We start from the raw sequence: 19021 nt of genomic DNA on the forward strand, positions 1-19021 counted from the left end.
GAGAGCAAATTCTCAAGTCACTTGTTTCCAGTCGGCGTATTGATGTGGACGCACCAGTCTCGCCCAACAACAAATAAAAGGAAAAGATAAGTCAGGTAATTCTTCCATAAATCATCTTAACATCAGTTAAACACGTGCGCGTTTGTTCTGTACTTCTAACAGTATGTATTATGTTAACATTTAGACGTAAATATATAAAAATGACGCACAATGTATGCAGTCTGTCACTGTTAGCTCAACGTTAGCCACTGCACTTCCTGGATGAAGCTAACTCTAACTAGCTGACATTTATGCAGCATTGTGTTGGTTTAATGTTGATTGTCATCGACTTTGCTCGATATGTTGTCTTTAAAAGCAGCACAACAGGGCTTTGGTTAGTCTGTTTTAGCTGTAGTAACGTTAGCTAATCTGTATTGTTGTCCATATGCTTGAAGAAACACCCTCCATACCCTCATCATCAAAGAAGAGTTTATCACCTATAAGAAAGCATCTCCTCTGGTTTCAAATCAGACACTTGTGCATTCCTTCTAGGACCATTTTATGTTACCTTGAAAGAGAAAACAACATTATCATCCCATGCAAATGTGCATCTTTTTTCATCACCTCTTGTATCTGTTGTCTTTTCTTTAGGTTTTAGGTCATGGAGTTTGCAGAGCTGATAAAGACACCCAGGGTGGATGGGGTTGTCCTGCATCGGCCTTTCATGCCCACTGTGGAGGGGACCCTGTGTTTGACTGGTCATCACCTGATTCTCTCCTCCAGACAGGACAACACAGAGGAGCTGTGGCTGCTTCACTCCAACATTGACTCCATAGAGAGGAGGTGAGATAAGATAAGAGATAAGATATTCCTTTATTAGTCCCGCAGTGTACAGCAGCAAAGAGGATAGTGCAAAAAACAAGATGCATCAGCTAACACAGTAAAAAAGAGCTAAACAAAGTAACAAAATAGGAACCATTTAAATAGAAGGAAGTATACAAATGGGAGCAGTATATACAGTTTTGACAATAAACAGACTATTAACAAAATTGCACAAGTGGAAAAGGATATTGCACAGTGAGAATGAATGAATGAATGAAATTCCACCTGAAAATATCAGGTTATTGAATGTCATTATAGGATGTAAACAATGCTTTTCCTCAAAGAAACCTTAGAAATACTATTTAAAATGCATAAAAAGCTGACTTTAAATGCTTTCTAGTTGTAAATCTTTGAGTGGGGATGGTTTATCTGTATCTATTTATTTTTCGTGTAGTTTTCCCAAAGTGCTTTGTAGTTCTAATCAACTTAAGATAAGATAAGATAAGATAAGATATTATTTTATTAGTCCCACAGTGGGGACATTTGCAGTGTACAGCAGCAAAGGGGATAGTGCAAAAAACAAGATGCATCAGGTAACACAGTAAAAAAGAGCTAAACGAAGTAACAAAATAGGAACCATTTAAATAGAAGGAAGTATACAAATAGCAGCAGTATATACAGTATTGACAATAAACAGACTATTAACACAATTGCACAAGTGGAAAATTATATTGCACAGTGAGAATGAATGAATGAATGAAATTCCACCTGAAAATATCAGGTTATTGTCAGTTTTTTGGTGTGTAAGTGGTCTACTGGGAGCAGTGCTGGTTGTGGAGCCTGACAGCTGCAGGAAGGAAGGACCTGCGATAGAGCTCCTTCACACACTTTGGGTGGAGCAGCCTGTCGCTGAAGGAGCTCTCCAGTGCTGAGATGGTGTCCTGCATGGGGTGGGAGTCATTCTCCATCTCCATCATGGATGACAGCTTAGCCAGGAGGAGCTTCTTATTAACTGTTGTGACACCTTTTTCCTTAATTGTTTATCAGGCATAGTCACTGTCACATTGCATTTTCATTAGTTATTTTAAAAAAGACAACAACACATGAAAAGGGGACGTTAAGCAGTGTATTTTTGCATCGTGTGACTTCTTTATAAAAGCCATTATGAAAATAGAGACAGAACAGCAGGTTGGTTATATAATGTTGAGTAACAAGGGAGGAAACACAGTGAGAGTAAAGTGTTTGACTGCGGTTACACCCAATTTCCCAACTGCAACTCTGTGCATTGCATGCACCAGATCTCTACTGTGCTTACGCTTGACTTTTACAGTGGAGAGAGAGGATCTGAAACTGCTGTGACAGGAAGTTTGAGTCTGACTGGGCTGTGTCACTAGAGTGTTTCCCACAGGTTGATAATTTATTTTGTGTGGTTGAGAAGTGCGAGGAGCTGTAAACCGCTTTGAGCATTAAACGTTGGGTGTTTAAAGTAACACAAACAAACACACTAATGATTGCACATGAATGCGCTATCCTAGCACCCCAGTTTGAGTAATTAGCACAGACTTATTGTGGAAATATGTTCTCAGTATTTACCCACAACTAAGGATGGTACGATATAGGATTTTATTGCGGATTGTGATAGTAAAAAAAAGTAAAAAAAACACTCACAATAAGTTCATTGCAGTGAATTTCCATTATCGGGATAATCGTGAATATCGTCACATGAGTGACGTGAAAAAGCTGTCTAGCTTGTTATCATGGTAGAAAGGCAGCAGTCAGCCCCTGGGGCATTTTCGCTCTGAGGAAACAGTGCCAGCATTGAGCCTTTGTATCTTTCCAGTCATTCTTTCTGTGCTTACCTTTTGAATTAAATCTTCCCCTTCCTTTCAGATTTGTGGGGTCTCTGGGAAGCATCATAGTCAAATGCAAAGACCTAAGGGTGATCCAGCTCGACATCCCTGGCATGGAGGAGTGTCTCAACATTACCAGCTCAATTGAGGTAACAAAAAAAAATAATTTTAATTTCAAGTAGCCAATGTAGATTACACATAACTGTTTTTAACTGCACAACGTTCACCTTTACTGTCTGAATGGTTGTCCTATTTTTAATGTCAAATGAAATTCTACATGTGACTAATTAATACATATCCTTTATTCCTCTCTAGGCTCTGTCCACGCTTGATTCACTCTCCCTGATGTACCCTTTCTTCTACCGGCCCATGTTTGAAGTCATAGAAGATGGCTGGAAATCCTTTCTTCCAAAGGATGCCTTTAAAGATTTGGAGTCCATGGTATGGACATAATTAGTGGCAAAACATATTTCACACTCAATATTCTCCCAGCCCTCTGTTGCACATGCTTAACACCTTTCTTTTAACTTTTTAACCTTTTAAACCATCCCTTTTATCAGACAGATGAGTGGAGACTGAGTGAAGTCAACAAAGACTTCAGTGTGTGTCCATCATACCCCCCTCTAGTGGCAGTGCCCAAAGATGTTGATGATGACACACTGAGGAAAGCAGCTACCTTCCGTCACAGTGGCCGTTTTCCAGTACTTAGCTACTACCACAAGAAGAATGGCATGGTGAGCACAAATGGAGGTTATATGATTTCTGCTGCAAAATGTTCTTTGTGGATTTACTGTCTGTCTGGTTTAGTTTTATTTGTATGGAATGTTTACTTTTGGAAAAATGGCCTCAAATCACTTCCACTTTCAGGTGATGATGCGAGCGGGGCAACCGCTGACGGGCACCAACGGGCGACGGTGTAAGGAAGACGAGAAGCTGATCAACGCCACCCTGCGGCCAGGCAAACGTGGCTACATCATTGACACACGCACCATCAGTATTGCCCAGCAGGCCAAAGCTCGAGGTGGAGGAATTGAGTCTGAGGCTAACTACCCCCAGTGGAGGAGGATCCACAAGGCAATCGAAAGGTGAGTGGTCAGCATGCGCCTGTGTCCATCTAGTGTTTATTTCTGAGCTCCAGTGGGGTTTTTTCAGTTGTTCCGAATGAGGAGGGAGCGTATGGGGCCGCCTTGAGAAAATTCGCTGCACCCAGTGTCCCAGCGCTCTGCCCTTTTTTGTGCGGCCGCTCCGAGTGCCTCTTGTTGAAAATCTCTGAACTTTTCAAAAAAGTGCTGCTGACGTCACTGTAGAAAATGGAGGAGAAGCTTGTTTTGGCGGTGTCTGTCTATCCTGAGCTTTATATGTCAGACAGACACCGTCGTAACAAAGACCAAAAAGCCCATTTGTGGCGGCAGATCGGCCGGGCGGTCACTGAATGTTGCTGGTGAGTGTTTTATCGCCGTATGTGTTGCGTCCGATGGATCGTCGTCTTTGCTCTACAGCTGTCAGATTGAACGGTGACAAGCTCATTCGTACAAAGTATGAGGGCACGCCTCCTCCGGTTGGTGCTCATGGTGAACAAACAATGTCAAACAAATAGATAGTAGCTGCTGCTGGTGGTCACAGCGGTAAACACACCATGCAGCCTGCAGACATAAAACAACGCTCTGAGTGCCTTTTCTATGAAATGCTGGAATGAAGTGCTCCCCAGCTCCCTACGGCCGCTTTTCCACCAGAAAAAGATGCTATATGGACACAGGCACAAGTAATAACTAAACCTTGTGCTGAGTTCTACAAGACACTGTCTTTGATAGATAGATAGAATGTGATACTGATAGTATGTGTCAGAAACTTTGTTTTTCAACATGTCTTTGTATGACCAAAATGTATTTTCAATATATATGAGCTATTCAGACATTTCTTGTAGTACAGTGTGTGTGACAAATCTTTCATTTCCAGGTCTAACATCCTCCAGGAGAGTCTGATAAAGCTGGTAGAGGCGTGTAACGACCAGTCGCACAGTATGGACCGCTGGTTAAGCAAACTAGAGGCGTCCAACTGGCAGACTCATGTCAAAGAGATCCTCACCACTGCCTGCCTGGCTGCCCAGTGTATCGACAGGTCAGGGAACAATGTTTGATTTGCTTGTTATACTAATCCCGGACCAGTAAGCAACATAAGCATTCCATTCACAATTCTGCTCTGTACAACTGCATCAAGAAAACCACAGTGTTCAGTATTGAATCTGTTGTAGCGGGCGACAATGACAAACTGTAATCATGTGTGTTCGTCTCAGGGAGGGAGCGTCGGTGCTCGTTCACGGTACAGAGGGGACAGACTCCACCCTGCAGGTGACCTCTTTGGCTCAGATCATTCTTGATCCGGCTTGCAGGACCATCAGGGGCTTCCAGGGCCTGGTGGAGCGAGAGTGGCTCCAGGTAAGCTCATCTGACCTTTGAGGCACAGGCCAAATCTTTTTTCACCTTTTTGATAAACTTAATTACTGAGAATTATAATAATATCTAATATTAAAAGCTTGAAATAATGCACACTTTGTTATTTACATACACACATAAGCTGATGTTAAACTTTTCCCTGCAGGTAAAGTAATCAGGTCCATGCATTTTAATATCATGATCATGATCATGATGAATATCATCTTTGCATTCCTCCTCATGACCCCTCTCACCTTTTGACCATCTGTCCCAGGCGGGTCACCCGTTCCAGCATCGCTGCGCCCAGTCGGCCTACTCCAACAGCAAGCCTCGTCAAGAGGCTCCCGCCTTCCTGCTCTTCTTGGACTGCGTCTGGCAGATCCTTCGCCAGTTTCCGTGCTCCTTTGAATTCAGCGAGAGCTTCCTGGTGCTGATCTTCGAACACGCCTATGCTTCTCAGTTTGGCACCTTCCTGGGCAACAGCACAGCTGAGAGGTGAGTCTGAAGTCTGTTGAGGTTGGTCTACCAGCTTATGTCAGACATATGCTTTTTGGTTTTGGTCTGTAATAGGGCTGGGCAATATGGCTTCTAAATAATATATCGATATTTTTCATATTTTCTCTAAAATAACATAACTGTTTAGTTTAACCCTTTGATATGTAAGATCATACCAGCGTTATTATTCTAGCAAACTAATCTGAACACTCTGAGGTAGTGTAATGTCATATTGAAGTCAGATTGGTCTCTGGAAACGTATTCTTATTAAGTTTGACTAATTATTCACACAATTGAAATTACATTTTTCTCCACGATATACAGTTTGCAGGTGGTATTTTTTTTTTTTAATTATCATATATTTTATTTAGTATTTAATAGGGCTGTCAATCGATTAAAATATTTAATCGCAAATTAATCACATTTTTTTTCTGTTCAAAATGTACCTTAAAGGGAGATTTGTCAAGTATTTAATACTCTTATCAACATGGGAGTGGGTGAATGTGCTGCTTTATGCAAATGTGTGTATATATTTATAATCGAAAATCAATTAACAACACAAAGCCATGACAAATATTGTCCAGAAACCCTCACAGGTACTGCATTTAGCATAAAAAATATGCTTAAATCATAACATGGCAAACTGCAGCCCAACAGGCAACAACAGCTGTCAGTGTGTCAGTGTGCTGACTTGACTATGACTTGCCCCAAACTGCATGTGATTATCATAAAGTGGGCATGTCTGTAAAGGGGAGACTCGTGGGTACCCATAGAACCCATTTACATTCACTGATCTTGAGGTCAGAGGTCAAGGGACCCTTTTGAAAATGGCCAGGACAGTTTTTCCTCATCGCGACAAGCCAGTATGACTCTCTGATCTGAGCCTGTACAACCTTCGGAAAATCGATTGCCTTAACGCATTAAAGAAATTAGTGGCGTTAAAACAAATAAGCGTTAATGCGTTATTATTGCATTCACTTTAACAGCCCTAGTATTTAATATTTTTAAATACTGGATGAACAAGAATTTAATATTTTTAAATACTAGGACTTTCCCAGTTCCCTGCTTTTCTCCAGATACAAAAACACAAGCCCAATATGCACATCAATACTCATACACCGCACACACTCGCCCAGGTGTCTTTGAAAGTGAGAGAGCTGCAGGAGAAGTGAAACACCAAAGCGAGTGTTATGCCAGCGGCTTAAAAAAATGACGTTACGATGAGTATTTGTACTTGATGTTAGGGATATAGTCATTTACTACATCCCACGTAGAACAAGCTGCAATACATTGTGTATTTTCAATATATCGCCCACCCCTAGTCTATAATACACACGGTCATGTACACCTATTAATCTAATGCAATCAATTATCCATAACAATATCCATAGCATACAGTGTTTATAAACGTTTTACAGTATGGAAACCATTAGTGTGGTAATGTCCCATTCATGATATTGATGTGAGAATGCAAAAATATTGAAAGCCTTTCCTTCACATTACAGACCACTAAGCAGCTTTATTAACACAGTTGTGGATTAGGTGACTTCCCAAAGTCAATTCTTAAAATGTCTATTGAGGGAAAGGAGGATCAAGATTGTCCTTGTTCATCCAGGGATGTGTCATTGTACAGGTTACAACCACTCTTATTGGTTAACCTAACACCTTCTCGCCCTTTTTTCATAGAGTCAGACTGTCTCTGCCTGAGAAGACTGTGTCCCTTTGGTCGTGGGTGAACCGGCCTCAAGAACTGGAGCGTCTGACCAACCCGCTCTACGAGGCCAACTGTCTCGTGATCTGGCCCTCCGTGGCCCCTCAGAGTCTGCTGCTGTGGGAAGGTAAGAAACAAACACAAAACAAATGCAGTGACTGAGATTATAATAGAGTAGGTGACCTAAAGCTTCTGTCTATTAAAGAGAAGGTAATGTCAGTCCTTTACATTTGTAGAACCCTGCAGTAAACAACTACATGGAAATATACCTCAGTTTTGTTATAGGGAAATTAAACACTTTAAGCAGCACATTGAAAAACAGACTAAACAAAAGCAAACTCAACTTGTATTTAGAACACTAATCACAATTATCCCATAATATCTTATATATTTAATAGATGAGCAGACGTAGGGTTGAAAACAGCCACAAAGGTTTAAGGCAGGTCACACCTTTGCATGGAAAATCTTCATCCTGCAGAAGAATGTATCATCATTCATGCTCTCCAAATACCGGTGTACACTGCAAGGCTACACCTCTAGCAATCCTAATATTGACACATGTTAATTTGGGGGTTTGATGCTGTTGGTTTAAGCTTGGGCTGAAGACAGGCTAAGTCTGACTGAGTTAACGGCTAAAACCCATGACTAACGCCTAAACAGTTGTTAGCAATGTGTGGCAAAACGTCTGTGATAATCTGCAGGAACACTGTTCATAGTCTCATCCTTTATTATTTTTACTCAGACAGAAATTCTGTAATCCCACCACAAGGGGGCGCCATTGATTTCACCATTTGCACCGCTGATAAGCCACTAGTAAATCCTGCAACATACATGTTTTGGTCCCCCATTTACTTTTTGTCCCTATGTTCAAAGATACATACATTAATGCAGGCGTGCATGCATTTTATATTAAAGGGAAATTTGTCACAACAACAGCAAACCATGCGAGGCACAATTATCAACATGACAGGCCATCATTTTGTCCTTTCGACAAGACATTGTAACCGCAGGAAACGCCTCTCTCTGTGAAAATAAACATTCAGTAAATAACAAACAGTTTATCCACAATTTAAATGATATTGTATAGTAAAAAGCTACAGTAAAATAATGAGCATATGAATTATAAGATTTGGTATTTAGTCTGAAATACGGTGTAAACAAACCTTTTAGCTTTTTCTGACCTCTCTCAGCAGTGAACGCCCACCTTGCCTTATGTTACATGAAGCGGTCAAGCTCAGCATGTGGCCGTGTAGCTCATGTAAAAGCTCCTATAAAATGACTATATATAATAGTCATTATATAACATATAATATGACTTTTTCCTCCTCATTTTGCCTCCAGCGCCTTCACATTTTCAACATTATTCAGATTGCTTCGCAGGCATCTCGACGATGTGTTTTGCTTGCTTGTTTGTCTTATTATAGGTTGCTGAGACGACGTCTTCACTGACACCTGAGCCTAGTGACGGTGACGGTTTACTACCGGTTATCAGTTGTCAGTCATATGAACGCTAATCTTAGTCCTGTGGCACACTTTCTACTTGTCCGTAGCAACGATCTCATACAGTCCATTTATGAATTTAAGGCTTATATTGCACCGCAAACTATCAATTAGAATGACTTGATAACTGAAGTCAGATTGTTACACATACTACATAAATCTCTACTTCATCACTTCATTTAAACAGATTAAGAAGCTTTTTTTTTATTTAAAATGTAAATTTGATGTCTGAAATATTTTAAAACACTTCTGCCACCTTGTTAATTTGAAATTATTTATGTTACATTTCAAAGCACCAAATGGTGGGAAACAAAAATGAGCAAGCAGCGATACAGTGATTTGTGTTTCTTGATGCTTAAGAAAATCTGCGTGGGTGAAATGAATGCATACTGCTCTTTTCTCTCTCAGTGCCCTCGAGTATGAAACTTAACCTCCATGCAACAGTGAGAGACTGAGATTTTATCAGGCTGCTGTCTTTTTCTTGTGCTTTATGGTCCAGGATTATATTTCATGAATTCTAGGATATGAAATGACTTCATTACATGCAACAAATAATTCAGAATAGGCATGCACCGATCTGACTTTTTAGCGATACCTGGTCTTTGGGTATCGGCCGATACCGAGTACCGATCCGATACCGGTGTTTAATTGATAAGCTGTATGCCTCACTGTGTGGGAGTGACTGGGATCATTGTTTTATATGTAAGGCAACATCAGGCCTGAGTTAAACATCACTTTCCTAACTTTGTAAAACAAAATGTGACCAATAAATACATAGATATAAATGTATTTATTTGTTCTTTATTATTAACATAATAAATCGTACACCAGCAATTTGGTTAAAAAAATCTACAAATTTAACAGGAATTACAATTCAAGTGTAAAACCTTTTAATGCAGCAACAAATTGGTCAAAACTTAAACAGGAATTAACGTCAGTCTATAATGTATATAGTATATAAACGTAGAATTGAATTGAATAGATCGGCCCCATTGTCACCAATATCCGATCCAGCTATCGGTATCGGTGCATCCCTAATTCAGAATTAGTTAGTATCATTGCTTTCTAACTGGATATGTTTTAAGCAGCTTGGTGTTGAATGTGGTACGGGTTTTCCCGGCACAATGGAGACAGAAAATGTGATAGAACATGCATTTTTTTTTTCTTTGAAATAATAGTTGTTTAAATGAGAAGGATTTAGTTGATTTCAATAATTGTTGGTTCAGTGACGTTAACTCCAGAAATGTCCCGGCGGAGTCTGTGCTTGAAGTTGCTGAATCTCTAAAAAAAGCTCAAAGCAAGCGCCATTCATAAAGAAAAGTAGGGGGAGTGTTCTAGACCGATGAGGGGTCAGTAGGTTCAGGCGAACGCGTTTGAGAGGCCCCCTTCCTGTTGAAAGCCTCAGCTCCTCCCTCATTCTATATGAGCTATGAGAACCACTGGCGCACGTGAAAATGCAACAGACATCCTGCTTACGCAACCCTTTCACAGAGAATGGCGCTGACTCCTCCTGGGCCAACTTAAAAGACCCCATGGAAGTCCATATCTGGAGCTCTTTGTGTTGACACTAACATGGACTGATAGTGTGCAGGATATCTTTATGGAATTACTTACTATCTTTGAGGGGCACACTTGCTGTGCTTCATTTAAGTTGTTGTGACGTTTGTTTTTAGATTTTGGAATGAAGTTTGATGAGATTTTACCAAAAAATGCAGAGCAGTGTTGTCCATGTTGAGCTGGATTCATGGGAATCTTAAGCTGCAATTGCCTAGTATTTACTGTGTAATCCAGAGACAAAGATGCTTAAATCTTGTCGGTAATGTTTGTGTCATAAACTCACACATTATCTCTCAGTCCCCTGCCTTCATTTTATAATATGTGTATTTTTTATGAGGCACAAAAGTTTTTATAGTTTTATTAATTCCAACATTTCAAGTGCAATAAAACTATCATCATATACCCAAATATAAATAATAGGACTGTCAATCAATTAAAATATTTAATCTAAATTAATCGCATGATTGTCCATAGTTAATCGCAAATCAATCTCACATTTTTGTATCTGTTCAAAATGTACCTTAAAGAGAGAATTGTCAAGTATTTAATACTCTTATCAACATGAGAGTGGGCAAATATGCTTGCTGTATATATTTATTACTGGAAATCAATTAACAACACAAAAAAATAACAGATAGGGTCCAGAAACCCTCACAGGTACTGCATTTAGAATAACATGGCAAACTCAAAGCCCAACAGGCAACAACAGCTGTCAGTGTGTCAGTGTGCTGACTTGACTATGACTTGTCCCAAACTGCATGTGATTATCATAAAGTGGGCATGTCTGTAAAGGGGAGACTCGTGGGTACCCATACAACCCATTTTCATTCACATATCTTGAGGTCAGAGGTCAAGAGACCCCTTTGAAAATAGCCATGGCAGTTTTTCCTCGCCAAAATTTAGAACATGTTTGGAGCGTTATTTAACCTTTACGACAAGCTAGTATGACACGGTCGGTACCAATGGATTCCTCTGGTTTTCTAGTTTCATAAGATACCAGTATCTTCACTTCAGCTCTAAAACCAATTGCATAAATGTGTTAAAGAAATTAACGGCGTTAAAACGAATTTTGCATTTGTGCGTTATTATCGCGTTAACTTTGACAGCCCTAATAAATAAATAAATAACATGACAACATGATTGAGATCGCAGTAATGAGTGAGATTAATGATATGGATGCACAGTAAGTCCCTGTTAAGTACAAGTGTTTTACTGTCTTGTCACAGCCTCAGGTCATAAGCTCACTCACTCTCATTATGACAGACGAGTCACCTCCCTACTGTGCTGCTCACAAGTTCCTCTGTGAAAGTCCCCACCCACCATCATATAGGAAGGTTTTACACAATCAGTGCTCTGCCTCAAGAACCTTTTATGTGTGTTTATTACTCTCACTGCAAACATGCTAAACTGTGATGGTGCTAAAATCAGCATGTTAGTGTTGTGATTGTGGTCATTGTTGGCCTTTAGATCAAAGCAGAGCCGCTAGCAGGGCATACAAGGGAATAAGAGAAACCACTTCCTTGTAATAGGTTTTGTTCTTCATAGATTACTCACTGTGCTCTACCCTTTCCTCTGTTACAGGAGTGTTCCTTCGTTGGAACCGCTCCTCCAAGTGTTTGGACGAGGCCTACGAGGAAATGGTGCATATAATTGAATACAACAAGGAGCTTCAGAACAAAGTAAACAGCTTGCGCAGGCAGCTGGCCCAGCTGGAAACTGAAGATCCTCTGCTGCAGACGCCATAGAGACAGAGAGAGAGAGAGAGAGAGAGAGAGCTGCAAGGTGGAAGAAAGAGGTAGAAAATGTGAACATATTACTAATTACAAAAACAGATCAATGTCGTTTAGCTTTGAATTATTTTCACGTGTTTGAGAATATATCATTCAAACAATTATAATTTAGGATTTTGTACATGACTGATGAGGAAACATGGAACGGCCCCTAAAAATCCAGATTAATTTCAAAATCAGCCTCTCGTCGATTTTCCATTCATGCCCTCATCTTTCACACAGCTTACATGACTAAATGGACTGACGCGTTACATTCATAAAAACATAATTTTTTAGCAAATTTTTACCACGTTGTGTCATTGAAACTGAGCAGGAGTTAGAAGGGAAAGATACGAGGAAAACTAAACACAGCCAGTTATTTCTCCGAGTGCTTGCTCATCATCTCATCTAATACAGAGCTGAAACTAATTAATCAGTCAATCGTCCAAAAAATAATTGCCAGCTATTTAGATAATAAATTCATAATTTCAGTAATTTTTTTTAAGCAAATATGCCAAACTTTTGCTGATTCCTACTTTCTAAAATGTGAGAATTTGCTGCTTTTCTATGTCATAAATCACTGTAAATTTATTGTCTTTGTGATTTGGGACTGTTGGTCGAACAAAACGACCAATTTTGAAAATGTCACCTTGGGCTCTGGGACATTTGGATGGGCATTTTTGGACACAGAAAGTAAAAAAACAGACTAAACGAAAGCAAACTCACTTGTCTTTGTACTGAAAATTGAGAATACTGATCACAATTATCCCATAATATCACAGATATTTGAAAGATGAGCAGACTTAGAAGTGAAAACACTCACAAAGGTTAAAGGCAGGTCACACCTTTGCATGGAAAATCGGCATCCTACACAGGAATGTGTCATTGTATGTTCTCCAAATACTTGTCTACACTGCACTGTGTGTACTGTTCAGTTCTTTAAATTAGGCGTTGGCTTGTCAGCTGATTTCACAGCTGCTACATGTCTCATCGAACCCCCACGTCTCACACCCGCTGATTTATTCACACATGAACATTCAGTGAGTGAGTCCATTTTCCTCCCCCATGTGTTTTAATAGATGTACTGTATATGTGGGCATTGATCTCGTTCAGGAGGGTATGTATATACTACAGGGTACACGTTTTCACCGAACATCCTGCTGAATGTATACGCCACTGAAGCACTGCAGAGTAACTATGGCAACATATAGGTTGCCATAAGGCAGCATGTGACTTTGCTGCACGATGAGATGATATAATAAGCGTAGGTAGGGAGGGTCAGCACCTACTGTACTGTATAATGAGAGGGGAAGGTTGTTTAATAAGGATCTGACCAAAATATCTTTATCTGATCGTTACTTGACATTCCAGTAAGGAGCACGGCTAGGAAAGACTTATTTAATACAAACTTATATAACGTTCGCTTGCCTGGTTATGTTTTTTTTCAAATATCATTACGCATAATAGTAAAAGTAGTCAAATATGTTTGAGCGTACGAGGGTCTTGTAATGTTGGCCATGTTGGTCGTATGATTATTAACAAGACTTTACAGAGCTGACGGAGGTTTGAAAATGAATGTGATATATTGCTTCAAAGAGCAATATATATTTTGGTTATTAAAGTTCTATAATAATTGTTACGTTCAAGTACATTATTAAACAAAATGCACATCTGCTGTTTTGTAGTTAAAGATCCAAAACGAATGCACTTTGTGTGAAAGGCATATACAATATCAGAAATTGTAATTGGCATCATTTTTGTTATCAGTACTCATCAGCTGTCGCCATATTGGACAATAAATGTCTTAATATTAAATGAGAAAACATGCCAATATATCAACAAACTCAAGCTACTAGACTTAGGTCTGTGCAGATGGCACAAGCAGTGTGTCACACGGTCATACATCCACCTCAGTGTCAGTTTCTCGCATGCGAAGTGATCATTTTCTCACCAACGCAGACTCATTCGAGCATGACCAGGAACACCGCATAAAAGGTTGTTCTTTCTTCTAAACGTTTTAATCGCACTCATTAAAGAAGCAGCTAAACGTGTTTAATACAATGAACGGAATTCTGTTGGCATGGTGACATTAAAGCTCAAATTGCAATGCTGTCCCTGGGTGATGTTAGCTCCATTAGCATAATACTATTAAAAAAAGCTATATGCTGCACTTTAAATACAGTTGTGGGTTTAAATTAAATCCTCAGTGGTCATCATTGGCCAGTTTTGTTTGTTTTGCCAGTAAAACATTGCATTTTCTCTGCTTGTGTCCATGTCATCTTCATACATTTAATCTAAGAATGATGTAATAATCACACTAAACTAATTCCAGCCACTACATTAAACTGCTTTATAAAGGGAAAGTTGTTTATAGCCGTGCCATGTTACATGTTTTCCTGTTGCCAAAAAAAGACACCTTACCTACCGTTGCTTTGTGTGTGCATGAATGGAACAATGCATTCAATCGAGGTAACGGTGTGATTTACAATTGTGGAAAATTTCCTATGCTTGCGTTATTCATAATGTTATCCTTAAATGATCGTTGCTTTGTCAGAGTCAACAAAACTCGACTGTGTTTGTGCAATGCCTTACTGCAAAATCTGAATTCTAAATAAAGTGCTGTTATCACTGCTGATCTGTAAAATGATATTATTGTTCAAAAGATTAAATGTTTTTATTTAAATTTTCAAGCCATTAAAAATTATAGCACACAGAAGATATTTGATTTTGTAATTATTTGATGATTTTGTGACTCGCCTGTGAATATTATATGTCTAGGGCTTTTATTGTGAAAGGTAAGAACAGAAAGAGTGTATCTGGTCTGCGCTGCCGTTGTCAAGGTTGAAAGGAGTAGTAAAGTTTGCTGTCCTGGTTCGGACTACGGAACCTTCGTGTTGTTTCATAAATATAGATGCAACGCAACTCAAAAAGTAGCTCGCTTTTTCGCCGCGTAGTATTAGTGTTCTGTGTGAAAATCATGACAAAAACAACAGTTCAACTTGCTAATTAATCACACGAGAAAGAAAAAAACACCACCCGTGTATTAAGGCCTTTAACATTTTTATCGTACTAACTTTATAGTGCTAAATTTAGTTGTTTTTATTCAGTCTCACCACTCTCATCAACCCAGTTTCTAGTCACAGGATGCAGCTGTTCTTGTTTAAAAGCTCTAAAAACCCCACGCTAAATGCCCAGCGCCAAACGGCAGACAAAGTAAGCAACTTAGCCGGTGAAAATAGTGGAGCATTTCGCAGCTAATGAGCTAAGATATGCTAAAACGTTCATCAGAACAACTCTATAAGGTGATGTCAATGTTGTTCCGCTGCCCCCAAGTGGCCAAAAAAATCAAGTATTCCTGCTTTAAAAAAATATCAGTATTGATTATTATTTGTCAAAACAACACATACTTTAACCGTTTTACATAAAATATCTATGTAATGTCTCATTTCATCGTCATTATGTCCCTGGTCACGTCTGTCACTGCTCAGTGACGGAGGTGCATTTTTTCCACTGTAATGGCAGGGTGACATAGAATTCAATTTTCCCATGCCGTCCCCTTATTGCTAAACAGCACCTCAGTCACCCCACTAAATATCTTCCAATCGCCGTGACGAAAGGGTCATCTGACGAGGTGCCTGGGGAATAAATAGCCAGGGATCAGATGCTTCGTGGAGGCATGTGATGGCAGCCAATGTTTACAGTGCAGCCATCACTCTTTCTCTCCATGTTAATGTGGCCATGGGTGTGTCACTACTCTGATTTCAGGGCTGAAAGCCTCTTGGAACAGTGGAGGTGACTTAGGTGTCGACTGGAAATTATGTGTCTTTGCTGCCCAGATGTTCTCAGCTGAGGTTAGACTTTGCTTCACATTCATTACACCAACACTAAAAAAGAAACCTAACATCTTACAGTCATCCGGTGTCATTTCCTCTCATGTTCCCTGGTAATGAGAAGTGGGAAATTTAATATTTCAAAATATGTCTGCAAATGGATGCAAAACAAGATTTCCTTGAAGATGACCTGGTTTTGTTTTTACCAGAAGTGTGTCAGTTTACAGATTAACTTGTTTTTGCTGTAAAGTGATGACGGGCGTGGGGGTGTGCACCCGTCCACCACTCGCACGCCAGCACAGACCCTAAGCCCACCCATTGCTCGCTCCAATCGGAGACATCGTCAACCTCTTTGGTCCTCCTCTATCTACTGCAAACAAACCTCAAAGTCAAACAGAATTTGCCTTTCCCTTGATAAACATGGATTATTTAACGTTCAAATCAAAGAGGCACTCCCCTTTTCCTGTAAGGTCACGGAACCCTGCAGTGCAGCCATAGGTGATTTGGTGTAAAGTGCCTTTACAAACAACATCATTTGCTAATCATTACAAGGATGCATCACGTTTATCCTTTGTTTTTCGTCATGTGTCCAGCTACGTTTATAGACACGTGAGGTCATTTGCTTCTACTTGTTGTTACTGTCCTGCTCTCAGTGGTGGAAGAAGTACTCAGATCCTTTACTGAAGTAAAAGTAGCAATACCACACTGTCAAATTACTTCACTACCAACATTCAGAACTTAAGAAACCTCAAAATTTACTCAAAGTATCAAAAATAAAAGTACTTGTTCTCCAGAAAAATGGTCCCTGTCAGTGTTTGCATTACATTTTGCTGCTGTAGATGTTAAAGGTTGTGCTATTTCTAACTACTTTATACTGTTGGGTAGTTTAATCTACAGCAATGCATCATATTCTATAAGATCATCATATGTCTGTTTGCGTCGCTGTCCTATGAGAACCACGCAATTCTCATGGCTCAACAAAAACAGCTTTGTGACGATGCATTTTTCCAACTAATCCAAGAGGGTTACTATTAAGACGTATGAGAATTTTCTCAACCTATAAAGGAACACTTAATCCTTCAGTTTATCAGAGAAATTCAAAATCACCACATTTAGAGATACTGTACATGTTTTTTACTGGGCAGGAAGGATAAGAAAAATAGTAATCCAAAAAGTAACTAAAGCTGTCAGACAGTACAAATACCTTGAATTTTACTTGAATACTTAGTAACATTCCACCACTCCCTGCTCTTGAGACGCTTCTGTTGCACTATGTTGAGATTTTGCCACTCCCTATGGGATACCATACAAATAGCCATAGCCTGCTAATATAGTGGTTATATTACTGGAGATAAGAAGTAAAATAATTACTTTAAAGTCTGTTTAAACCCCATTGATCCATCGATGCATCAGTCATTACAAACTCAGACTGTGCGGCCAAATGTTCAAACCTATAGAGCTTTAAAAAAGTACTCTTATTAGTATCTGGGGGCTTGTAGCACCTCATATACCGTGCAAGATGTAAGCTATATCTGGATGCTTCATATTATTGTGGCTTCACTTAAGATTTCTACAAACCCAACCTGTTGGAAAACTACTGCTACTCACATTTTAAACAAATATTGACATAAAAATATAACCTGTACTGTATTGAGTATAATATTTGTCAATTAAAGAGGCCCCGTTATGCTCATTGTCAGGTGCATACTTGTATTTAGGGTTTCTACTTGAACACGTTTACATACTTTAATGTTAAAAAAAAACGCTTTATTTTTCTCATACTGGCTGTGCTGCAGCACCTCTTTTCACCCTCTGTCTGAAACGCTCTGTTTGAGCTCCTGAAAAGCTCAGACTGCTATGATTGGTTAACTGAACCAAACTCTTCGGACCCCTCTCCAGCTCCACTCTAACTAGCTTTGTTTTAAGGTGTGCCAAAGTAGTCGCTAGGCAGGTATTATGCAAATGTGTTACTTGGTGACATCACCACATTAAGATAGAAGGGGCGGGACTTCAAGCAAGGTGTTTCAGGCAGTTCAGGAGCAGTGGTTCTGTGGGGGGAGAGTAACTCCCTTTGGCGTGGACTTTGTAACTTTGCGGACCTTTTACATGCGCAAAAAATATATATATAACACACTAAAGGGAAGAGAAAAAACACAAAAGCATAATAGGTCCCCTTTAATTGATTAGTCAATCCACAGAAAATCAATCGACAGCAATTTTAATAATCGATTAGTCGTTTAAGTATTTCTTTCATTCAGCTTGTCAAATGTGACTATTTGCTGGTTTGCTTGGCCTTCTATGATAGTAAACTCAATATATTTAGGTTTCAGACTGTTGGTGTGGAAAAACAAGCTGTTTAAATGAGTAAATTTGGGCTCTGGGAAATTATGATGTGCACTTTTTATACACCACATTTATATAAAATAATATAATATAATATAATATAACATAACATAATATAATATAACATAACATAACATAACATAACATAATATAATATAACATAACATAACATAACATAACATAACATAACATAACATAACATAACATAACATAATATAACATAATATAATATAATATAATATAACATAATATAATATAATATAATATAATATAATATAATATAACATAATATATTATGATATAATATAATATAATATAACATAACATAATATAATATAATATAATATAATATAACATAACATAATATAATATAATATAATATAATATAACATAACATAATTTAATATAACATAATATAATATAAGGCACATCAGTGATGAGACTACTCCACCCAGTAGTTTATCAATCACTGCGCTCACATGTCTTGGAGGACATGTTCATGTAGAATCAGTTTTTTTGGAGACAACGCGTAAAACCGTGTCCGGCTGCTAGTGGCCTCAGATTAGACCGGCAGTGAATGGACGCACAAATCGGATTGCTGGGTGTTTGCTGTGGTGACTCTCTCGATGGGAGTGGTCTGTGAGGGAGGACCGCACCTCCGTGGCTCCACCAATCCGAGAGAAGCCGGCTTCCTCTGAAACCAGATGGCCGCAGATATATAGCCTGAAGACGA

At 39.1% G+C, this 19021-nt stretch overlaps 1 protein-coding gene across 2 annotated transcripts; it reads left to right on the forward strand.

Moving 5' to 3' along the window:
* mtmr9 (myotubularin related protein 9) lies at positions 1-14750 on the forward strand. Of its 2 annotated transcripts, none has more exons than XM_074614897.1 (11): positions 1-95; positions 631-822; positions 2692-2800; positions 2967-3092; positions 3212-3385; positions 3519-3736; positions 4608-4769; positions 4945-5086; positions 5358-5578; positions 7265-7416; positions 11928-14750. In XM_074614897.1, the coding sequence occupies exons 2-11, from the start codon at positions 641-643 to the stop codon at positions 12089-12091; spliced, it is 1650 nt and encodes a 549-aa protein (XP_074470998.1). In that variant the 5' UTR covers positions 1-95; positions 631-640; the 3' UTR covers positions 12092-14750. The 2 variants fall into 2 exon arrangements, with proteins under 2 accessions (XP_074470998.1, XP_074470999.1); XM_074614898.1 differs by lacking the exon at positions 1-95 and adding an exon at positions 163-186.
* The last annotated feature ends 4271 nt before the right edge of the window (positions 14751-19021 follow it).

This window comes from Sebastes fasciatus, chromosome 18 (genome assembly GCF_043250625.1).
Source record: "Sebastes fasciatus isolate fSebFas1 chromosome 18, fSebFas1.pri, whole genome shotgun sequence".
In the NCBI taxonomy this organism is placed as follows: Eukaryota; Metazoa; Chordata; class Actinopteri; order Perciformes; family Sebastidae; genus Sebastes; species Sebastes fasciatus.